The sequence below is a fragment of the Spathaspora passalidarum genome, assembly GCF_000223485.1.
Source record: "Spathaspora passalidarum NRRL Y-27907 unplaced genomic scaffold SPAPAscaffold_1, whole genome shotgun sequence".
NCBI classification, from domain to species: domain Eukaryota; kingdom Fungi; phylum Ascomycota; class Pichiomycetes; order Serinales; family Debaryomycetaceae; genus Spathaspora; species Spathaspora passalidarum.
This window is the reverse complement of record NW_006767425.1, coordinates 2,079,651-2,103,157: the sequence shown is the minus strand read 5'-3', so window position 1 is coordinate 2,103,157 and position 23,507 is coordinate 2,079,651. Positions and strand designations below refer to the sequence as shown.

Here is a 23,507-nt window from a genome sequence, read left to right as displayed (position 1 = left end):
TGCGAACAATGCGATGGTTCTAGATGATAATCTAGAAGAAACCATATTCAGCTTTATAGATGAGTGCCTACGCGGCCCTAAAGGATAATTCCTCGTTAGGATCAATATTCCATGAAAGTGGTGATGCATATGAAGACGATGGTGATGATGGAATTCATTACCAAGCCAATTCCTCCGATGAAGAAATTTACACTGAGAATCGGAATCCATTCACAGCCTTGTCTACAAAGTCGATTCCCAACTCACAAAGACCACGAGAAATGGATCCGCCAAAGGTAATTTCATGGTCTAAATATATACCTAGTAGGGATAATACAGTATTTGGGGAGAATTATGTCATATTTGGCTTGAAAACAGGCGAATATCTTGTTCTAAATGGTCAATTCACTGTAACAATCCAAAAAGGTTCCATTTTGATTAACCAATGTCACTACGTCGCAGCTAATCCATATAAATCATATAAAATTGTTGCATTGCAATCCCAATCGTTGCCTATAATATCAAGTACCCAGTCAATTGATACACTGAATGAAACGTTCGCCAGTAAAACCGAAGAGAACGCACATCTATTTACAGGTGAATTCAAATCAATAGTTAAGATACATAATATGGTGACAGGTATAGAGAGTATAGGTAAATATTATCCTCCTTTGAAGGGTCTATTATTTGGCAATGAAAATGATGAGGATATTATTACCACAGACGAAGCTATGTTCCAAAAGTATTCTTTTGAAATTATATTGAGAGAGAAAGGATTTCTGGCACTTTCTGTCAGTAAAATGTGGCTGGAAAAGATGATTGAAATAGCTAACAACAATCTAGATTCAGATACGAACACTACCATGGTCATTGGAAATAAAAACAGTGGGAAGTCTACTTTTTCAAAACTCCTTTTGAACTCCTGTCTTCTACTGAATAGCAGTTACCCTGTTTGTTATTTGGATCTAGATCCAGGTCAATCAGAACTATCACCACCTTATTGTATATCGCTTTGTCTTCTATCTGAAATCAATTTTGGTGCATGGTTTCCATCAGCAAGCATCAAAGATCGCCATGATCAATATTTTGGATATACCAGCCCAGTTCATTTGCCAGATAGGTATCTTGAAATTGTCGAAAGTTTATTTAGCTGTTATGAAACGATATATAGACCAAAAGGTTACCGGTTGATTATCAACACCCCTGGATGGATTAAAGGCTATGGGAAAGAACTATTGACTAATATTACCGAGAAAGTCAATCCAGATACATTAATTTTGTTGTCAAGTTCTTTGGATTTAGAGAGTGAAGAGAACGCTGAAATTTTGCAAAATTTACAATTTAAATCATTGACAATTCTCCCCGGAATCTTTCAGCTCTCAAAGTACTCCCCTTCACAAATTAGGGTTCTAAATAAGATGCTATATTTCCACCAGACAGCCCCAGGGAAATTTGATTTCCAATCTCACATTCTAGATCAGTCCCCATTGAAGCTTTCTTACGAGACTACAGAGGTCGACTTGACAGCCTTTAGAGGAATAAATGCCGTGTCTGTGTTGAATCACTCCATTGGAATAAATTTCGACTACCAAGATTTATTCACTTTAATAGAATCTACAGTCATGGGGGTATATTTTATTAAGAAGGAAGTTTATGAAGCAATCAAGAAATCTTTGCACCATGGCAAACATCACGATAGCCATCCCTATTACTTGGATCCTGGTAGTTTATTAGAGCTACTGAAATGCAACCCAGATAGTGTCAGCGTAGAGTTCCTGGGCTTATTAATGCTCCATAGTATTAACAGTGCCCAGAAATACATGAACATATATCTTCCTAGAAATATGATAAAGCTGTTACAACAAAAGCTTGAGTCCAACTATAAAATGGTATTGGTCCGAGGCGAAGGAGACTTACCTAGCGCTGAAATTCTACATCCCGGTCTTGTTTCTCGTGCATCAAAGCGGAATAAACAAGAGCTTTTATTTGGTAGCCAAGCATTGTTCCCATATGTGAGTTTTGAAAGAAAACCAAAACTAGGTGGGGTATGGAAAGTGAGAAGAAATGTTATGAGGAGAGGCCAGCAGCGCCAATAACAGCCCACAGGTTATACCATTTAGGACTAGGATAGGGCGATGGAAATTTAAAAATTATAACAGAAATCAGCGAATAAGTCGAGAGTAATATTAATATTTATTTTAGATAATATCATTTTCAAATACAAGAGCTTAATTGTAATAGTGCAAATGTTTTATAATTACCTTTCTTATTTCTATGTAGCTATGGGTGCTGTACTTTGCATTAATAGTATACTTGACGCAGAAGCCATTATGGTTCAATACACGTGACTTTTCTTGAGGAAAAAAGTATTTAAGGAAAACGCTTCACTTCTTGTCATAACCAGCAGTTTCAACCGTACCCTATTACAATTAATATAAATATGGCAGATAGTCCCAATCCTAGTTCCGTAGAGTACGAGATCGAGGGTGAATATGACTCTGATGTGAGTTTGGATGAAGAAGATGAGGAATTGATCTGGAGAGTTTTTTTTAGTGAGTGGGATAAACAACAAGATAATTCAGAATATGATGAAGATTATGAAAACGAATATGAGGTTGAATACTCGGACTCTGAAGAAAGTCTCCTGGAAGATATAAGTGATGTTTCTGATATTGATGATGACGAATTAGTATCCAAATATAAGGACTTAATAAAGACAAAAGTTGACAGAGGAATGTCTGAAGAGGACAAGAAACGTTTATTAATAGCAAACTTCACAGATGACCAGATGGAAAGATTTGAAGCATACAGACGAATGACTGTAAATAAACCTGGGGTCAAAAAGATTTGCAATGGTGTCCTAGGTCATTCAATTGCAGCTAACATAGCCGTTGTTATTGCAGGTATATCAAAACTGTTTCTTGGTGAAATAATTACCAAGGCAATTGAAGTACAGGATAGGGATAATAAGGGTAGATTAATCTTAGACATTGACGCTAAAAAGAACCAAAAACGTGAGATTGAACGAAGCTTGGAAAGAGGGCAGGAAATTGAAGTTGATGATAGGAGATTGCAATTCGAAGGAGATAGAGCCCAGCCGCTTCAACCTAACCATATAAGAGAGGCTTGGAGACTTTACAAGATCGAAAATAGTAGCTCGATTACTAACCAGACAAGACGCCAAGGAGATTCTGATGGTACATTTTTCAGATAGTTCCTGGTGCTTTCATCTATAAAGTGGCTATTCAACTTCTGCAGATCGAAGTCAATTCCTGAGCAATTTCACTTGATTCACGTCAAGACCAGGCAGCTAACTCCTAGTTAGTTACTTGGTTGTTGCTTATATTGCTATATTTGCCAGTTCAAGCAAAATCTTTCCAAACATGATTAAATTGCATTAGACATTAAAATTACTACACAGGTTCTTAATAAATTACTTTAGCACTTGTCATGACTTTGATTCGTTCTTTTCAGAAAGTTCTATTTTTGGTTCATCCATCACTTGCTCGAATTGAGTAATTAAAAATATCCCAGAGAGGTAGCCAAAATCCAAAATTGCTTTTAACAGCGTGCAAATATTATATAGACACTAATATAAATTTCGCACATTACTTACCCCTGCTCCTCTATTTTACCTACTTGTATCTGTTGTAACAGAGACTGACATGCACAAAGCCCAGCCTTTCTATAATATATTTAATCCACCTCTAACAAAATTCTTATTTCTAAAAATGATTCACATCTGAATAAAACCTAATATCAATCCAGGTCTTAAATGTAACCTCTATCACTCAACGCATGCAGACAAGGTCTTGCTGAATATTTTCATATTAAGTGCTTTGAATGCAAATCACCACAGCATAAAAAGCTGGGTAATTAGCAATTATTATGAACTACAAATACCCAAATAGTTGAAACTGTCAGTGGAAATATCGATCCGATAGAAAGACCTATTAACCAGAGTTTGTATTATTAACCAAAACTTAAGATTACTGTATGACCTTGGACTAACAGTTAGGCTTTCACGGACAACGTATATCAGCAATTACTAAGCGCATACCCCATTTATACTCGACACCATTCAGGAACAGTAAAAAATCGTCCAAAGTGTTTGAAAGCAAAAAGAAAACGAACAAAACAGCATAGTAATATCAAGCTTAAGATCAAACACAGAAGTTCAATCCTGTACTGTCTAATCAATATGTATTACAAGCATTAACTATGAAACATCAATGCATCTCGCATGCAATATTACAATTACCAAATGAATACTTCTGCACCAGCAACAACCATAAAACACTAGATAATTTGGGGCGAATCCACTTACAATATCCAGCCAATTTCATTTCGATATATTGTTAATTCAAACAAGCAGATTAAAAGAATACGGCGGGCAAACTATCGCGAGTAACAAAATACCAGGAACCTAAATACAATATAGGCAAACAATAAATGTCACTAATGCTCGCTTAATTTATGAAGATTCAGAATCGAAGAACTTAGGAAACCGCTTGTTAATCACTCTATACTCCGATGCTATCTTACATATATACCTAGTACTTACAAATAAATTTGTCACAAACTATAGCAACAAGTTAGAAATGACCACGAGTACAAATTAGATCAAACATTGCCCTGTAAAATATAGTATACATATCCCAACCCAACATCAAAAGCATCAGTAATTTACCTTCTTAATTAGTAGTATTAGACTCAAATTGAGAAATATTACGGCTCGTGCACGTAGAAACAAAAGCTCTTGCAAAACATATAACTATAACTAAACTACATTTTAATCAGAATATAGAATATTGACCACTACCAATTACTGTTGATACTAAAATGAAATGGAAGGCCTAACCCACATCGATTATAAAACATCATCTTACTTGACCAGGAGCATCAACTGGAATGGATAGGGTTGTAGGATTATCATATACTTGATAAATCTGCAGTTAGCTTTATCAAACTACGAACGCTTAATCCTGTTAGATGCGCAAACTATGATTGTTTATTACGTGATAGTAGCTTCTTCCGAGTAGTTACTACTAGACGCGGACGCATTGCTACCATTACCTTACAAATCAGCTTGACTCCATTACTTCTTCTACAGTATACTTTTGCTTGCTCAGCAAGAAGGAACCGGAGTATTTTTATAGTACAAGTAGAAAACATGGAATTATTAAACTTGATCCATGTTGTGAGGTCATTATATTAAAGTAGAAATACAATAACTAAAAGAGCTATTCCGTGCGAGTCAAGATGCAGATGCTTATATAAGTATAGAAATTTCATATCAAACTTAATACCTAACTAATACTGTCTGAACTGACGACAACATGGTGGTAGGTGTTTGTTCTAAGTATTAATTCCATTATATGAACTCTATCAAGCAATAAGATCATTGATCAACAAGTTAGAATCCAATAAAATATCAAAGAGGTTGCCGTAGTAGACATATTATGTCAGTCATTACTATCGACAATATTCATGGCATTTTAATTTCAACTTTGTAGATAACTTGTCTAGCCACAACATAAAATTATTGAACTCATACCCATAAGTATTAACGTTGAAAGTTATAAATCCAATAGTTGGATTAAAGCTAATCTATATTTTAAGAATTTTATTTTACTTAACAAACAATTTTCTTGCGACCTAGCGGTTATACTATTACGAGAATCTCAAATTTTTACAATCAAATGAACGCTCATCGAAGAACGTGAAGCTAGCAGCAACATATAAGTATAATCGATAGAGGATGGAGCATGTGTAGTATAGTTCCTGAAGTGTTTGATTGAATCTAGTTCTTCGTTTTAAGTAGTAAGTTTGATGAGAACCGTTCGATATACAAAAGGAACATACCTTACAAGTGAAGTTGGATTCATTGGAACAAATTTCACAGTTGTATTATTTTTCCAGTGGTAGTGAGAATCGATATCATGAACAACCAGAGTATGGAAAGTTTGCTATTGTTGATTGTAACATCTGTCGTTAACCTTATTGAAATAAATTGTTATAGCGAGTACTAGGCCGTCCTTGAAGATGGCGTTGAATACACGCATATATTCAAAGTTGGTAAGTATTGGTAATTTAATGTTTGGAAGGAAGAACTTTGGTTTTATTTGGTAGATAATCTAGTTTGGGTTTCTAAGTAAATCTAGTTTATTGAGCTTCTAATTAGCATTGTAGCTTTAGAGTTTATTTCAATATGTATAGCGCATGCTTATCAGGTTATTTCCAGAGTCATTGAGTACTTCAATGTTTAGGTTTTAGTTATTGGGTAGTAATATGAACCTGGGATAACTATTAAGGATGATAAAGAGATGGTTTTATTTGTCAAAATTTATCAGATTGCAACATTAATTGTTTAGTTTGTTTATATCTTGTTTGAAGAACTATGATCGAAAATAATTTTCTTCTAGTAGTAGATCATATATAATTTTCACTTACAAATGGGGTGGTGTATTTTTTTAAAAAGGTTTGTAAAGATCTCTGCATTCAAATATTGTTTGGTTTGTTTTATGAGATGTACCTTTGTTTTGGTTTGGTTTTCTGCCGATTATTTCGTTTTAAGAGATTTTATTTAATGTATCAGTTTATTTCTTTTTCTAAGTGGTGTAAGGTCTGTATAGAGTCGAGTATATGATTTGTAATATATTTTTCATTGCATTCGACTTGGTTCTACGATATATATAATCTTTAACACACATGTTTGATGAAGAAGAAAATGATATTTGGTTCAAAGTTATCTGTTTTTAGAATTGTTGTGCTGATAGAAGTGTTGTAGTCTTTTATAACTCTTTTTGTACTGTCTAAGGGCTATCTTAGAAAAAGTGAATGTCCGTGTTCTAGTTGAATAGAGATATTCGAATTATATTTTATGTGAAATTTAGTAGATGAAAGTGTAATTCAAAACACTCATTGAAATTGCACCTGTGCTTTTGTTTGAAATTTTACTGTTTTGTTAAAATTTTAATATGTGGAGATTTTTATTAAAGTAATGATCTATGTAACTCATCCAGAGGTTTTATTCAGTAGTTAGTGTGGTTAGAAGAAAAAATATCGGGCACGTTTTGGTCGCACTTGGGGAATTTAGTTGTTGGAGCAAAATTGTTCAACAGGATGTAGTGCTATCTGGGACTCCCTATTCTATATCTTACTTACGATTTATTGTCGGTCATCATTACGTACATTAATGATGTTAATAAATATATTATATCCAAGACTGAAATAAGATTTGTGATTTATTCTCAAATTTCAAAAGTACTACAATCAACTCAGATATATTTCTGTGAATTCATTACATATCCTATATAAACTCATGGATAAACTATAAAACACATGTTATTGAACAACTTATAAATGCTCATTACAAAATCTATCCAATAGAATTATAATTTTTGCATAGCAGCAATATCAGTGGATTGAACGTGGTCTTCATCTTCTTCAATGGCTTGTTGTAATTCGTCTAAGGAAACCAAAGCATCTTCGACAACCAAGTTAATTTGTAACTTCTTGATACCGAAACCAACTGGGATCCATTGGTGAGCACCCCAAGTTAAACCTTCCATTTGGACGTTCTTAACGTTTTCTAACAATTCATTCAAGTCAGTTTCATCATCCCATGGCTTGACATCCAAGGTGACAATGGACTTAGCAGCAGGCTTTGGACCCTTAGCAGCCTTCTTGGCAGCGTATTCAGCTAATCTTTGTTGCTTTAACTTTTCAGCTTCTTCATCAACTTCATCATCATCGGAACCGAATAAATCGACGTCATCGTCATCTTCTTCAGCGGCAGCAGCAGCGGCTGGAGCAGTACCAGCTGGTAAGTCATCGAATTCTTCGGTGAAAGAAGCAATGTGGTTGAACCATCTAGCAAATTGTGGGAATTCCTTTTGGAAAGCCTTGTAAACGGTTACATCAGCTTGAGTAGCAGAAGTACTATAAAATAATAGTTAGTATAGGATTAGCTATGAGCATACTTGGCCAGTTGGTGTTCCTAATAATTATTTGTCAGCAAATAGATTTAAATCTCCTTTGTCACTCACGCGGTGGGTCTTGAGTCCACCTCATAAACACGGACCAAAGATTAAGTTCATCATTCTAATAGAAGGAATTAAAAGTTTCACTCAATTGTAAAAACGTCAATTTTTTAACATTGAAAAAGCTACAATTAATTGCATAGCAGATCAATTGCGTTTGAAGTTTTGGCATGAGGGAACTTTATACCATAGGGCACAACAGTAAGAAAGTTAACTAAAATAAAACATACCCATCAATGTAAGACTTGTCAGCTAAGAATTCGTTCAATGACTTGATAGTTTCAACTTTGGAGAAGTCGGAGAAAGACATGATTGGAATTGAGTTATGAATTGATCCAGGAGAAAGTAAAATAAGGTAAGAAGGGGATTTCCCAATTTTTTTCAGTGATGATGATGAACTGGCGCTCCTGTTTTGCCCAAAAAAATTTTTCCATCAAATAATTAACAACGTGAGAATGCCTATTATGCAGGATAATTATCTATGACAAGTGGCGCCTATTCTGATATTTACGCTTCATCATGCTCATAATTACAGTCCGGGTAATATTTGGGGTTATAAGTTTTCTTTTATTACCTATACAATCCTAACCTAACGTTGATGGATCTTTCTGGAATTTCCAGTACTTACATTCGAAACTAGCATAGCATCGGAATTCATTACTTAATCCATTCTTGTGTTCGGGCAAGAATGTGGTCATATGTGTATCAGGGTAATTCTTTTTGACAATACTTTGCATTCTTTCTCCAGTGGAGGAAATAAGCTTATATTTAGAATCACCCGATCTAGTACGATCATCTTTATTTGTAACCAAAAGATTTTTTGCAGCTTGTGCTGACTTGGTCTGACATTCTGGCTCCAAGAATGGAGGATCGATTAACAATCTGTGACATTTGTTTCGGAGATGGGATGGTATTAAGTCGGGGGAGTTGTAATCATATACACTGAAATGGTCAATTCCTGCCAAAACCTCAAATCTGCGATCATACTCAAGTAAATAGATATGTTTTGTTGGAATCTCTTCTTTAGGAAGTTGTTTAATTGCTGCATAAACCGAAGGTGCACTAGCAATTGCAATAACTGTGTCCTCATCTGCACCTTCTAGTAGAGCCCTACCTAAAGTCTTTGCGGTCTCATCAGTATACCAGAATTGTGACAATTGCCAATCTTCTTTAAATGCGTCGATTGAGACGGCTTTCTGCTCCTCGAATTTGTCTTCAGAAGCTTTGTAAAGAGACTCAAATTGTTGAAGACGATCTTTTTCTTCGCGTTTAAACTCGGTAAGTGCAGCTAAAGCATGAGCAGATAAAACCAAAGGTTCGTCGTCAGAGTCACTCATAATGACTTGGTGTTCAGTTACCTGACTAGCTGGTGCAACAGAGATAGTAAAATTTGATGTCTTCTAAATATTTTTCGTTAGACAAAAATGTCTCTTGATGTCGCAACAAAAATGTCGTTGCCGGTTTGAAATCATCATTTTCTACAATCATAAACAATCTAATCATCCCAGTCAATTCACAACTATCTTCACAGGACATCAAATAAGAATGCTGTTTTCTTGTACACCGTATGAATTGGTGTCATTCGTGTTGGAAAAACTTTCTTTTTCTGGTCAATTTGGTTTGCCTTTACTGGAATTATGGAGCATCATTCAACGCAAGCTAAAACTGGATAATCTTGATGATTTCCAAAAACAGACTATATGGCAATGGCTCTTTTTCTGCTTAGAAGAGGATGAACAACTACAGCTATATATAACACGAAACTCGGTTACGGTGTCCATCCTTCCGAACTATTCTAATTTCATTAAGACAGAAGGAGAGGAAGAATCTCTCCGGGTTCTACCTACACCTGATGCACAATGTTACTATCTAACCGGCGTTGCAGATAATAAGAAGTTCAGGCAATCGCTTGGGGAGATGAGTTTTCAATTGCTATGTGAAATTGCAAAATATGGGGCAGATGGAGTTTATTCTCCAAATTTATGTAAAGCAACGGGGCAGGATCCACGTTCATTACCAGTACGTTTTCGTAAATTGGAAGAGATGGGACTAATAGTGAGGAAGAATGTTTATAATTCAAAGACTCGTCAACATACAAATTTAACGATGCACTCTAAATTTGCCATGTTTTCGGAGAATGAGAGGAATGTGGAAGATGCTAAGGGGAGTGCGGCAAAGCTTAAGCCCCGTATTGTTCAAGCGGTTAAGGAAGCTCCAAATCAAATTAGATCGTTTAGAGATTTGAGAGCCGAATTGAAAATGGATATAAACCGGACTGTGACGAGATATTTTGGAACATTAATTGAATCTCTTGAAAGTGGTGGATATGTGGAAAGGGTAAATGCTAAAGGACCGAACGATACTAGATTATTGTACTCCATTAAATATGTAAAGGACTTGCCCAAGAACACGGCAGAGATTGCCGATTATGTTGATGTATTTAATACTACAACGACAAGGTATGACGCTGATGATGATGATGACAATAAAGAGATTGAGCAAGTTGAAAATGTTCCTCCATCAATTAATAAGTTCTTCCCTGTCCCCAACCAGCTTTTCAGGGCAATTGAAATGTCTGGAAATCAAGGTATTGCTTTGAAGGTTTTCTTGCAATCTATCTGTGGTAATCATCACAAGACAATGACAAGACTCCTTGAGGCATTGGTCAGCTACACATTTGATGGTAAATCCTTGGTTCCGTTTAAAAACTTTGAAGACGAATGCAACAGGACATCCATAGTCAGGGCATATGACTTTGAGGGAAAGTTTAAATTTTATCGGTATTTTGCAAGAGGTAACCACCCTCCTACGGATGTGAAGCCTCACAAGCACCAACGACCAAAATTAAAAATGATCCATTCAACCATTGAAAAGATTAATGGGACGTTAAATATTCCTTTGGGAAATATTCCAAAGGGTCCACTTATGGCCAAGTTTCAAAAAGGAGAAGCTGTTCCAAAGGCAACCCCTTCACATAAGGTAGCACCTAGAAAAAGAAAAAAGAAACAGGAGTCTCCACTACCACTGCCACCTCCTAAAAAAGCCAAAGTACCTGAATTTGAAGTTGAGATTACAGAAATTCCTAGGGGTGCAAGAAGAGCCCGAAATCGTATTTCTTATGTCGGATTAGATGAGTCCCCAGAAGTAGAGGAAAAGGTTGAAGAAAATGAGTGGAAAGAAACAGAGGATGTTGAAAGTGCTGAAAGCGATGAGAATTTTGAAAGCGATGAAGGTGAATTGAATGAAGAACCTGCTTCGCCCATTGGAATTGATGATATTGAACCAATTATACCTCGATTCGAAGTGCGCCCGATCCGTAAATCTAGTGGCCGTGGAATTTCTGCCGAGACTATCAAGGGTACAAAGAGAAGAGCAGAATTACTCAGTCTAATCAAGCTGTTGGGAGGAGTTGCATATGCAACAGCTTCGTTGATTAAGATGTTAGATGAAAGACTTTCCCTGACTACGCGAACTGATACAAAAACTTTAGCTCGAGATGTTTCTCTCTTAGTTGAGTCTAAAGATTTGGAAACCAAATTGTTCCATGTGATGAAAAATGGTCAGCCAACTGCCAAAACATTATTGATTATAACAGAAGAAGGTTATAGACCTTCAAAGGAAAAAATCGAAAAGGCTAAGGAAGACTTTTTGAAAGAAAATGGTCTCAATTATCCACCCACGTTAAAGCCCAAACGTATAGTAGAAAGTGAGGTGACCTTCTATAAAATTCCAGCACCAGCTAAGAAGAAGGAACTGAAGAGAAGGTTGGCTTCCTTGGATGAGCGTGTTACCTCTGCGCCACTAGTACGGAAAAAGCCAACCGTGGTAAATGAAACTACCACTCCTTCGTTATCAGATATTGAAGAACAAGAACCAGAACAAGAGCAAGAACAAGAAGAAAAGTTGACTGATTTGGTCTCTAAGAGACATAGAAGAAAGGCTAAACCCGGTAAGAAGAAAGTGGATGGTACTAAGTCTAGGACCCCCCGTGGATTCAGATCAACATCTAAATTTGATAAATCAGATGCTACCACTCTTTTCCGTGCTGTCTGTATTTCCAAATGTTTTAGCAAAGGTCCGATTAATTTTCCTTCCATTGCCAATTTATTTGAAGGAATGGATGCCAAGAGCTGTAAACAAAAGTGGACGATTGTAAGAAAGCTGGTAGGTGGATTGCCTGCTGTTAGCAAGGGGGTTGAAGAATTTGAAAGTATCATTCTAAAAGCAATTCGTGACGAAATAGTATCCAGTAAAGATTTAGAACAAGTGCAATATCCCTTCTTTTTGGATTTGTGGAGAGAGTCAACAAGTTCCCCAATTGAGATTGAGGATAAAACTCCATTATTCTATTCAGTTGATGATAACTTACAGAGATATAATAGAGTGATATCTATTGATGTACAGCAGGATTTGTTTGATCAAATGGAAGATAATTCTATGAGGCAAAAAGAGCTACGTCTTATTGGCGCACCATTTTTCTATAGCGATGATTATTCATTTAATGTGAAGCCACATGATGCAATTAGAACGGCTTTAAAAGCTATATTTTCAACTGCTGAAGAAAACTTCTCCGCCAGCGCTGTCAATAAGTTATTGGCTGAACATGGTGATGATTTAACGAAGGAAGCTTCTTCAGCATTAATCAAAGAGAAGGAAATGATCTATTATGGCTCTGATGATACAAATAGCAGATTCATGTTAACTGATAGAGTCTTTAATTGTCTTGTTGTTAGGATGTCGCCTTCATTTTTGCAACAGGCTTCAAGGTTCTGGGATAACCTATTCTCCATAATAGAGTCTTCGAAGGGTTTAATTCTTTCACAAGGAATTCTCAGTGGTGAAATGGCACAGTTGATGCAATTAATTTCATCAGACGTGGTATCTTTAGCCCATATAGATAAGACTTATACATTTGATGGTTATGAATCCCGATTAATTAATAAAGATAAGCTCATTTGTGACATAGTTGTCTATGGCGATCAGAAGTCAAATTTAAGTTCTGATTATCCCCATGAAAATAAAGTACCTGTGCCCGCAGGGAAGGCTGGTTCTCATATATGGTTAGGCTTGGATGGAGCTATAAATGAGACCCTTTGGATCAAAATTATAGTCGCAGTACTTCATCATATTCATACACGACCTGGAATTCCTGGGCATATCATTTACAACAAATTGCAATCAACCTTGGGCTACAATGATTTTCAAGCAGTTATTGATTGGTTGATTGCAAGTAAGTGTATTTACGCTGGTGATTGTTCGGGCTATTGGCTTTCAGATCCGTGGTTATCTATTCTTGGTTCATAAGACAATCAATCTTGTACAATCTATTTAATGTGTAGTATAGTGTTTTTAGCTCATTTATATTGTAACTGTATTTTCTTTTTTTTTGCGTTCGTAAAATCAGGGATGTGATAATTTCTTTTTTAACAATGAAAAAAAAAAAAATTTATAAAGAACTTTCTCTCTTCCTAAACCTAAGAAATATACACAAATGGGACTTGCTGGAACTAAAGTAAAACAAAGATTTGGGTTGGATCCTAGAAATACTAATTGGTCCAATGACACTTCCAGATTTGGTCATCAGTACTTAGAAAAGATGGGGTGGAAACCAGGGAAAGGTTTAGGATTAGTTCAGCATGCAATGACCACCCATGTCAAAGTACATATAAAGGACGATAACCTTGGTCTTGGAGCAAAATTAGGCAAGAAACAAAAGAAAGATGATTTGGATGGAGATTGTGCTGGACTTGATGTTTTTCAACGAATTTTGGGGAGATTAAATGGTAAGGAAGATCAAATAAATAAAGAGTTGGACAGACAACGTAATGAAAATATAATAAATGGGAAATGGGGTATGCAATTTGTAAAGGGAGAGGTTCTTCAAAGTACTTGGAATACCGAGACTAAACTGTTAATTTCCTATCATAACACGGAAACTGAAACTTCCAAAAGAAAGCACAATGATGATGACGATGATCTGGAAGAGCAACCTAAGTTGAAAAAGGAGAAGAAGAGCAAGAAGGAAAAAGCGGAAAAGAGGGAGAAGAAGGACAAGAGAGATAAGAAAGAGAGTGGAGAGAAGAAAGAAAAGAAAGAAAAGAAGGCAAAGAAAGAAAAGAAAGAGAAGAAGGCAAAGAAAGAGAAGAAAGAAAAGAAGACAAAGAAGGAGAAGCATGATAAGAAAGAAATGTCCACACCAGACAGGCTGTATAGTTTATCACCACTGTCTTCTGAATCTGGGCCAATTTCCAGTAGACTTTCTGTTAGAGCTAAGTGGATTAAACAGAAAAGAGCTTCAGTTATGGATGCTAAAGCTCTTAATGAGATCTTCATGGTTGCTAGCTAGATGTTTGTATTTTAGTATTGTGGTTATTGTTTTTTTTTTTAGGTTGGATTGTGCATATACATACAGTAGTAGTAGAATATGGGTTAGAAATTCATAAGATTTATATTTATAACTTAAAATAATGGTCTTGTAGGTAAAATTGACTAGAAGCGAACCCTAATTGTTCATTTATATTCACTACACATACAAATCAATTTAATGAAGAAGAAAAAACTATTCAAAAAGCACCATAGAGAACCCAGTAATGAGCCCAGTTACAACAGTGGTCAATGCAATGAGTTCTGCCATACTCATTTTCTTTGCACTGATGTTTCCAGCATTTTGCTTGGTAGACTTAGAGTTTGATGTGGAAGTTGCATCACCAGATGCAGATTTGGACTTGGAAGTGACTGGGTTCTTTGCTGAACACTTCTTAGTTTCTTCTGCATTGACATTAACGCTAGCAGATCCATCAAAGTCACAAGCTTGGGCATGTTCATTTTGGTCGTGGTAGTATAAATTCAAAACATAGGATAATTTGTCTTTATCAGAACAGAAGGAGTATTCTCCATAATCACCACTTGTACCATTGGCTGAAATGCTACTACAATCAATTAATCCACAGACTTCAGCGTAAAGATCTCCGTATTTCTTCAGTTGAACTTTATCAGAAACAACACAGTCAAAAGATTTAGCAACACAGTTACAGTAATCTTGGTCTGGAGTTGGTGGTAAGTCTGTTGCTGCTTTCCAATGCTTTTGATCAGAGGCAGGACAAGCAAGGGTTTGGGTAGCTTCGGCTGAAACTGTTTTGACTTGGGCATAAGATGGACTAATATTATTAATTTCGGATTTGTAATATTCATAGTCCTTCAAAGTAGAAACTTTATCACCTTTAACTTCAACCAAACCGTATTTGTTTTCTTCTTCAAAATACATATAAACAATACCACCAGACCAAATATCGGTCATTTGAGTTGAATAAAGTGCACGAACCTCAGTAAACTTTCTGGGTCTCTTCTCGTTACAACCATATTCTGAAAAGAAGATTGGAATGGTCAAATTCTTAAATTCATTAGTTCTGTCTTCATAACCAGAACTTTTGAAGGTTGCATCTCCACACCATTCGTACATATTGATCCCAAAGAAATCAGCTCTGTCTTCCAAGCTTCCACATGAAAAATAATCAGCAATAGGAACTCTGATAAATTCATCATCATTGGAAGAATAGCCAACAGGGATTTTTCTATATTTCTTTTCTTCGATGTACTTCTTGGTATCTCTAATTGCAGCCTTAACGAATGGTGAAGCGTCAGTGTTTGTGTCATTATTAGTTACTTCGTTACCAGCGAAAAAACCCAACACGTTTGAGTATGGAGCAAGCATATCTACAACCTTGGTATATCTTTCGAATAAGTCAAGATTCCATTCTGGAGTGTCTCTATTGATAGAAACGGATGGCTCAGACAAATCGGCAATGACATAAATACCAGCATCTGCAAGAATCTTCATACATGGGTCATGATCCTTGGTTGGATCGAGAGCATAAACTCTAATGGTGTTGGTATTTAGTTCCTTCAAGTACTTTACATCACGTTTACAAGTTTCTTGGTCAACTAAAGGATCCTTATATTTGGAATCTTTTTCTTCAGCAGGGTTTTGTTGGTATGCAATTCCTCTCATTAAGAACTGGGAGCCATTATTACTAAAATAAAATTTGTTACCGACTACTTCAACTTCTGGGGTTGCTTCAAACTTGGCTCTAACCAAGGAGCACAATGAAACCAAACCAATAGTGATGGATGAAACTTTCATATCGTAGCTAGTTTTCCTTCTTTTGCTGTTTTAAAACCTTAGGGAATGTGGTTATATTATCAATCAGTGGAGTAGTTCTGATAAAACTAGGAAATTATTGCAAAAAGATAGCAGATATATAACAAAAAAAAATAATCCGAGTTTTAAAAAAGGAACAAGATCTAAATACAAAATCTGAAAATTTATTCGAGAAAACAGTGAATTATTTATACTTTTCATAACGTGTGTTTTGCTTGGAAATGATTCAGTTTTCATTATTTTAACTTTAGCATGCATTCAGCAAAACATGGAACAAGAAAATAAAATAAAAAAAAAAACACGACTAAAAAAAAATTCCGTGCAACATTTCTTGGGATTTAAAGTTTTGTATTTATTTTTAGATCATGAAACAATTAGTTACAATGGGAAATGTGTTATTTGACCTAGAAGGTTTGCAATACGCGTCTGCTAATGCTTGAAAGAGAGAGTACTTTCTGCTTCCAAGTTCGTGGTATGATTTTATTCTGCAGAGATCTGGCACTTAGCTTCAGTACGTTGTTTTATGATCGTATAATTTGTTTATAAGCTGATCGACGACAAGAAAATTTAATAACATTTGGTCTGCATCGCGCTAATTCATTTCATTTCACTACGTCTAGGTTCTAAGAAAACTGCACCCAAAATCTTTCTTGCACTACCGTATCTTATTCGGATGAATTACTGGTCTTGCAGATGACGTACACTAACTATGGGGCTTCTGAGACACTGACGTATAATAATGTGGTCTTTACGAAATTTAGTTTTTAGCAATTAACAACGACAGTTGTGAGGCAAAGGAGATTGCAAAAAAATCTGGGCAAATATTATGATTGTCGCACTATTTTATTTCGGCTTTAAGTAAGGTGACTACACGATAACTTTTTTGCATACTATTATTACATATAAATCAACCTTGATACATTATATCTCGTTCTTTCTTTGTTTTTTTCTTTCTACATAGGAATTACTTTGTGGTATTAAACTACTCTTATCGTTTTTGTATACCTTAATATGTACATTTGTCAAGTGTGTGCAACCTTTTGTAACAATTAACGAAAGGGGGCTGAGTTGTTTAGCATTGTAATAGCCGAGTAAAATATGAATTGTGCGGCGTCTTCTTAATTTGGAAAGTATCAAAATGGGTTTACCTGGTAACGATCAATCGACATCCGCCAATACGAACTCTAAATACGAGTACACCAAGTATAAGTCGACTTTGGCTTATTTTCTGGTGCTGATTGTTTTTGGGAGATTTATCGGGTAAATTATTATCATTGCTTCAATATGGACAAAGTTTTGTTAGAGGTAAAATTTGCTCTCTTTTTGGTTTTTGGATTTTTTTTTTTTGGATTTTTCTCATTTTTTGTATAATTTTGCAACATTTTGTTCAAAACTTTTGCAATTGTTTCTTTGTAATCAGGTTATACAAAAAACAACACATAATCAATTAAACCAAAATAACCAGCCATGAAAGCAGTCACACTGTTGAATAAAACCACAAGATTCCTTATAACTTTACAATTCTTGTTTATTTATTTACCATTTGTTGTTGCCGCTGTTTCAGTAAGTGCTTCCCTGAATGAATATGGTACTTATATTAATCCAAATCCACGACCTGTTAATAAATGTGAACCTAATGACTTAATTAAACTTTCTGGATGTTGCAATGATGTTTTGACAAGATTAGACGAGTGTAAACCTGATGATTTAGCTTGTGAATGTTGTGCTTTACAAAGTATTGAACAAGAATGTTATCATTTGTGTCCTGGAAATCCTTCCACTAATTTCTTGACAGTTTTATTGAACGACTGTGTTGAATTAAGTGAAATTAATGCTTGTAGTTTGCCATTCAAGAAAGATGATGATTCTACTATTAAGATCAAAAAGAAAAAAGGCAAGTCTAACGATATTGATAACGAAGAGGATCAGGCAGTTACTTCCATCAAAAGCAAGGTTCATCCAAAGTCTGATTTTGAAGTGACTGACCATAAGGGAGACTCAGGTATTTCATCCTTACATTCATCAGAATCTCCGTTTAGAAACAAAAAGATTAAACTTGTGTTAAATGAAGACAGTGAAGACAGTGATAACAGTGATGAAGAAGATGAACCACAAGTTAGGAATTATACAAATGTCACGGCCAATTTAACAGGAAACGAGTGGGAAAATTCGGCTGCTTTAGATAGAGGCTTCATAAACGATACTTGGTTATTTATCATTCTATTTATTAGTTTCCTTATAATTTTTGACTAAATATAATGTCAATAGTTTAATACCATATTTAAATATCTTCATTCATCCAATCTAAGGTATACTTTATACCAGTTTCCAAATCAACAGCAGGTTTATAACCTAAAATAGTCTTGGCTTTGGAAATGTTATGATATCTTGTAGCACAAACAACCTTAACTCTAAATGGAGTAATACCAGGTTCTTTACCAGCTAATTTCAGGAAAAATTCCGAGAAATAACCCAAGACAATAGCTACAGGACGACTCAATTTAATATAATATTTGTCAACATAACCATCAGCTTTCCACACTGTACGTGCTAAAGTCCAGAAATATGTTGGAGCATCATTAGTGATGAAAAAGGTTTCACCACCCAATTGTTGTGAGAATTCCGGATCTAAAATCTTGGTTGCTGCCAATACATGAGCATCAGCAACGTTTCCGACATAGGTCCAATCAAATAAATTGTTATTATCACCTAGTTGATATTTGGATTGTCCTAATTTAGCACTTGCTCTTAACCCAGGAACTAACTGACGATCTCCAGGACCAAAAATACCTGCAGGTCTCAAACAAACAGTAAGGAATCCCTTGGCTGGATCATTGGCATTCATAACTGCAGTTTCAGCAATAGCTTTGGTTTCGTTATATCCATCCATGTGGACATCAGGGTATGGCCATGATTCATCACCATTGTAAACATCTTGTCCATTGAATATAACTCCTGCGGAAGAAGTATATACAAATGCCTTAACACCTAACTTTTTAGCTTGGGCAAGTAAATTTTTGGTACCTTCAACATTAACCTTTTCATAGATTTCTTGGGGTAATCCATGCATTGGAGATGCAGCATGGACAATGACATCACATTCACTGGAAGTAATGGCATTTGAAACGTCAGATTCTGCAGTTAAATCTCCTTTAATGAAGTGAATTTGTGAAGGGTTGAATGTGAAGTATTGGGATAATTTTTCTGGTAATGGACGAATATCGAATATGGTGATTTTGGTTTCAGGACAATGTCTATGGAATTGTTCAATCAAATGAAGTCCAAGAAATCCAGATCCTCCGACCAAAAGAACAGAATTCAATGGTGATTTAGTCATGGTGAAGCTTGCTGATAAAGTTGATCTATTTGTTAGGTTTTTCATTTTGCCTATTTTTTTTTTCTTCGTGTCGTTTCGGACGTTCTCACCGGCTCGTATAATCACCGGTACGAGAGAACCCACATGACATACAACAATAAAACCTTTCATCTATTAGGAGGTCGCAATTACAAAACTATACAGTTATATATAAAATGACAGGGGTTTATTAAAATTCAAACATTGGTTTAAATTTATCAACTTCTTTCTGGTCAATTACAACATGAACCACGTCAACTTTAGGGAATTCAAAAGCTGGTTTATCTTCAGAGACAAATCTATTGTTGTTACTGTTGCTGTTGGAATCACCATTAGTTATAGGAGCTGAAGTGGTGGTAGGGAATACATTGGCCGGTTTAACATCTGGTTTTGAAACTTCTGGTTTATTATCAGACTCTTTTGGTGTTGCATTTTTTCCAAATGTGAAGAGTGGAGTTTTGATATCACTGTCAACTTTCTTGGTATCAATCTTAATTCCGTTGGTTTCTTGGGACTTTATAGTCAGGTCATCCGAGGGCTTACTTCCGTTTTCAATCAGTGACAAAGTAGCACGACCGTTGACAGAAGCTTCAGGCAATGGTTCCGATTTATCGTATAATATAGTTTTCTCGATATCATTAGCAGTTATGGAAACATTGGTTGGTTTTGACTTCTTTATTCTTGATCCGTATGGGTTGCTAAACAACTTTAATTTATCGTTTGTTACAGATGCTACCTTTGTTTGTTGTGATGATTTTCCATCAAGAATGGACAATAAAGTCTTTGCAGTAGAGCTGGTAGAAGGGCCAGAAACAAATGATTTGGATTGTGCAAACGATGTAGCAGTAGTGTCGGGTATATTATTCATAGTCTTATTAGCTCTGGTACTCTGTAGTTGTTTTCTTCTTGAAGAAATAAAACTTGGTGGCTTTATTCTTGTTCTATAAGGTGATGGTAACCCAGAAAATTGGTATACTCGTTTAATTGAAGGAATGCTTTTGTTGAAAGACGTGTTTGTTGTATCATTGTGGATAGTATGGTACACTGGATTGTATTCAGGGGTGCTAATGGTAATATTTGGAGTTTGTACTAATGTTTTTTGAGTGTATGGGGTTGTGGCATCAGTCTTCTTTCTTTTTGAAGATGGCTCAATATTGGAAAAAGTTTGATCAATCAAGGTCTCATCTATAGAATTAATTCTTGATCTTTTATAAGGGGTTCCGTGTTTTGATTTAGACATCAATGACATTACTCCTTCATACTCAATATCAGTCAATGGTCTATCACCTTTTTCTTGGAAGAATTTGGACAATATTTTATTTGGTGATGCATCTTCCTCTGTAGTAGTGGAAGGTGTTGATGCTGGTGGTGCTAAAACGGATGCAGACGAAGATACAGAAACTGATGGAGGTGGTGCTGTCGATGATGATGTATGAAATGCTCCGGGCATTGATTGAACAATTTTTGGTGGTTCAAACTTGAATGGTTGGGGTTGTTCTTTGGTTTCCTTGGGTGATGCATTCGCCAGTTTAATTGAGTTCCATAGACCTAATAGGCCTTTAACTTTGGAAGTTATGGCAGTACTACCATTATAAGGATGGTTACCTGCCCCTTTAACCTTTTCCCTGTAGGATTTATACACTTTTCTATTATCCATTACTGTGAATGTAATTGATGTAGTGTACTAAGTAGCAACCAACTACGAAAAGTTTGTCATTCTTGAATTTGAAACGAAGAGTAGAAAAAAACTGAAACCATAAAAAAAAAAATAAAAAAAAATATAAAAATTGACGGCTGTTTCGCGACATTAAGACACGACACTCGGAATTAGGTTTACGACATAAATCCCATATGGGCTCTGCGAGATCGGGTAACGAAAACGGTAATTTCAAAGATCATAGTAAACAGAAACCCAATATACCAGGGCAAGTAATATTAGGCGAAAACTATGACCACCGTAATTGAATTATTGTATGAATTTGATCAATTTCTAACTACCCAGTTGTTGAAAAACTCATTTACTGCTGATTTGCTAGCTACCCCAGCTTCCAAGTTTATCACTGAGTTGTTGGTTATAGTTTCCATTGGATTAATTAGTTATGAAACTATTTACTGGAGTGGGATATACTTAAACTTATGGGAGTATCACGCCAAGGATATCTTTACTGAAATTCCTATTCATTGCGCTCATGTCCATATTAGATTGAATGTAATCAAGAAATCTGACCAAGACAAATTGAAGGAATACTATGAATTGAAACAAAAGTCCAAGTATAATGTTTTGTACTGGAACAGGTTGACCCAATTAAGCACCGAGATATTCTTGTTGGAGAAGTTTGTCAAGTACTATTTTGAATTCAGTCCTGAAGATTTCGAAATGAACGAAGAACCAGAATTAGGTTCAACGATTGAACATTTAAGAAATAAAACTTTAAATATTTTCAAAGAGTCTGATGCTTATAAACATCTAGATAACCATAGTATAACTATTGATGATGTTGTGATTTACAATAACAAGAATCAATTAGTTCCAAAAGCAGAGAACAACAACTATTTGAGTAAATGTCAAATTGAAACTGGGAATGTCATTGATAGTGTCATACTTGTATAGCACTGATTGTCCTTAAGCTTAGAAATGCCATTACTGTCACATTTATGTACTTGTACATTTCAATATGATATTCATTATACGTTCCTATAAATATTCTTCATTAAGAACATACCTCTTTTCTTTAATTATATTCAAATCCATCAATCTTTGTTCAGTTATTGTCCAAAGTTTAACAATTCTTTCTAATTTTGATTCCAAGGATAAACTTTGTAACTTATTAATCTCTTCTTCAACGGTAGTACCGTCTTTATCATTGGAACTAGTATTATTGTCATTCAAATTAATTCCACCACCGTTGTTTGAGTTAATTATATATTGAATATCCTCATCTTCTCCATTATCAGCCTCCATAATATCATCCTCTTCTTCTTCGTACTTGTCCAAATTTGATAAATCAAATTCAAAAAACTTAGGTCCTTTGTATATTTGCATGTTATCTTTTTTCCATTGATCTTCATTATTATTGGCTATGGTTTCAAACTTGTTCTCTTCATCATCAAAATCGTAAAGATTCAAAATGGCCTTGTTAACTAGTCTATAACATTGATTTCTCAAAGACAAGTTAAATAAATTGCGTAATTCCTGAGGTAAGTCCTTTTGATCTTCGATATTTGGGACATTTGGATCAAAATTAAAACATAACAAACTCATGGTGATTTCCAATTCTTTGAGTAATTTGAAAGAGTTGGAAACTTTATTAATCAAGTTTTCTCGTACAAACGTTAGAATTTCATCAAGAAATTGTCGTTCATCTTGATTCATATTCTTGGTTAACTTGTGATTTCTAATCATTTCCACCAAGTTTAATCTTAGTAATTTAAAGTGCAATAAGTTATTAAGATCTAATATTGTAGGGAAATGTTCGCTGATTTTCTTGATAGCTTCCGTAATTGATCCTTTTAATATTAGTAATTTAATTTCTTGTCGTGGTATAATTGTTGAATACCCTGCAATTAATTTAGATCCTCCCATATGATCAAGCTTGGTGCCTAATGAAGCAGTCTTAACCATGGGAGTACTTTCCTCTCTATTGAAATAATCAATAGCAACATCGGAAAACTCATTCTCGTCTAATTTATTAATTCTTCCTAATTGATTTATAAATGAGTTCTCTTTAACTGTGCTACGGGCAGTGTTGTGAACAGGGGGTGCATTTTTGGTGATATCAATATTTAACTCCTTTGAAAAACTGATAGCTGCTTCTTGATAGCCTTCTTGAATGAAGTAGTTTAAAATAAGTTGATCTATTTTGTCTTTGGATATATTTGTCATAGTGTTGGTGGTGGCTGTACCTGGGTGTGTAAATGAAATCTGATGTGCTTTTTTTTTGCTAAAGGGAGGAAATCGCGGGGGGGAGGG

The 23,507-nt window shown here is 35.3% G+C and overlaps 11 protein-coding genes across 11 annotated transcripts; 5 read left to right on the top strand and 6 right to left on the bottom strand. All coding sequences in view use genetic code 12, as the record gives it.

The window, feature by feature from the left end:
* Nucleotides 1-33: 33 nt before the first annotated feature.
* Nucleotides 34-2,217, top strand: SPAPADRAFT_147029 (polynucleotide 5'-hydroxyl-kinase; the record flags this gene model as incomplete). The annotated part of the gene is made up of 1 exon (XM_007372950.1): nucleotides 34-2,217. The coding sequence occupies one exon, from the start codon at nucleotides 60-62 to the stop codon at nucleotides 2,073-2,075; it is 2,016 nt and encodes a 671-aa protein (XP_007373012.1).
* A 47-nt stretch (nucleotides 2,218-2,264) lies between these two features.
* On the top strand, nucleotides 2,265-3,593 carry SPAPADRAFT_58817 (uncharacterized protein; the record flags this gene model as incomplete). The annotated part of the gene is made up of 1 exon (XM_007372949.1): nucleotides 2,265-3,593. The coding sequence occupies one exon, from the start codon at nucleotides 2,420-2,422 to the stop codon at nucleotides 3,191-3,193; it is 774 nt and encodes a 257-aa protein (XP_007373011.1).
* A 3,664-nt stretch (nucleotides 3,594-7,257) lies between these two features.
* Nucleotides 7,258-8,361, bottom strand: EFB1 (translation elongation factor 1 subunit beta; the record flags this gene model as incomplete). The annotated part of the gene is made up of 2 exons (XM_007372948.1): nucleotides 7,258-7,923; nucleotides 8,255-8,361. The coding sequence occupies 2 exons, from the start codon at nucleotides 8,332-8,334 to the stop codon at nucleotides 7,374-7,376; spliced, it is 630 nt and encodes a 209-aa protein (XP_007373010.1).
* A 212-nt stretch (nucleotides 8,362-8,573) lies between these two features.
* On the bottom strand, nucleotides 8,574-9,388 carry SPAPADRAFT_58814 (protein-lysine N-methyltransferase; the record flags this gene model as incomplete). The annotated part of the gene is made up of 1 exon (XM_007372947.1): nucleotides 8,574-9,388. The coding sequence occupies one exon, from the start codon at nucleotides 9,359-9,361 to the stop codon at nucleotides 8,609-8,611; it is 753 nt and encodes a 250-aa protein (XP_007373009.1).
* Nucleotides 9,389-9,569: 181 nt separating this feature from the next.
* SPAPADRAFT_131972 (transcription factor TFIIIC subunit) lies at nucleotides 9,570-13,328 on the top strand (the record flags this gene model as incomplete). Its single annotated transcript, XM_007372946.1, has 2 exons — nucleotides 9,570-11,003; nucleotides 11,175-13,328. The coding sequence occupies 2 exons, from the start codon at nucleotides 9,570-9,572 to the stop codon at nucleotides 13,326-13,328; spliced, it is 3,588 nt and encodes a 1,195-aa protein (XP_007373008.1).
* A 187-nt stretch (nucleotides 13,329-13,515) lies between these two features.
* Nucleotides 13,516-14,370, top strand: SPAPADRAFT_48576 (telomerase inhibitor; the record flags this gene model as incomplete). The annotated part of the gene is made up of 1 exon (XM_007372945.1): nucleotides 13,516-14,370. The coding sequence occupies one exon, from the start codon at nucleotides 13,516-13,518 to the stop codon at nucleotides 14,368-14,370; it is 855 nt and encodes a 284-aa protein (XP_007373007.1).
* Nucleotides 14,371-14,455: 85 nt separating this feature from the next.
* Nucleotides 14,456-16,368, bottom strand: PHR1 (Phr1p; the record flags this gene model as incomplete). Its single annotated transcript, XM_007372944.1, has 1 exon — nucleotides 14,456-16,368. One exon carries the CDS (start codon nucleotides 16,162-16,164, stop codon nucleotides 14,584-14,586), a length of 1,581 nt encoding a protein of 526 aa, XP_007373006.1.
* A 1,545-nt stretch (nucleotides 16,369-17,913) lies between these two features.
* ERG26 (sterol-4-alpha-carboxylate 3-dehydrogenase (decarboxylating)) lies at nucleotides 17,914-19,535 on the bottom strand (the record flags this gene model as incomplete). Its single annotated transcript, XM_007372943.1, has 1 exon — nucleotides 17,914-19,535. One exon carries the CDS (start codon nucleotides 19,517-19,519, stop codon nucleotides 18,464-18,466), a length of 1,056 nt encoding a protein of 351 aa, XP_007373005.1.
* An 87-nt stretch (nucleotides 19,536-19,622) lies between these two features.
* NUP60 (FG-nucleoporin) lies at nucleotides 19,623-21,258 on the bottom strand (the record flags this gene model as incomplete). The annotated part of the gene is made up of 1 exon (XM_007372942.1): nucleotides 19,623-21,258. A coding segment is annotated over one exon (1,321 nt), but the record flags the coding sequence as incomplete, so codon positions are not given.
* Nucleotides 21,259-21,451: 193 nt separating this feature from the next.
* SPAPADRAFT_58809 (glucose-induced degradation complex subunit) lies at nucleotides 21,452-23,429 on the bottom strand (the record flags this gene model as incomplete). The annotated part of the gene is made up of 1 exon (XM_007372940.1): nucleotides 21,452-23,429. A coding segment is annotated over one exon (872 nt), but the record flags the coding sequence as incomplete, so codon positions are not given.
* On the top strand, nucleotides 21,486-22,148 carry SPAPADRAFT_131311 (uncharacterized protein; the record flags this gene model as incomplete). The annotated part of the gene is made up of 1 exon (XM_007372941.1): nucleotides 21,486-22,148. One exon carries the CDS (start codon nucleotides 21,486-21,488, stop codon nucleotides 22,146-22,148), a length of 663 nt encoding a protein of 220 aa, XP_007373003.1.
* Nucleotides 23,430-23,507: the final 78 nt, after the last annotated feature.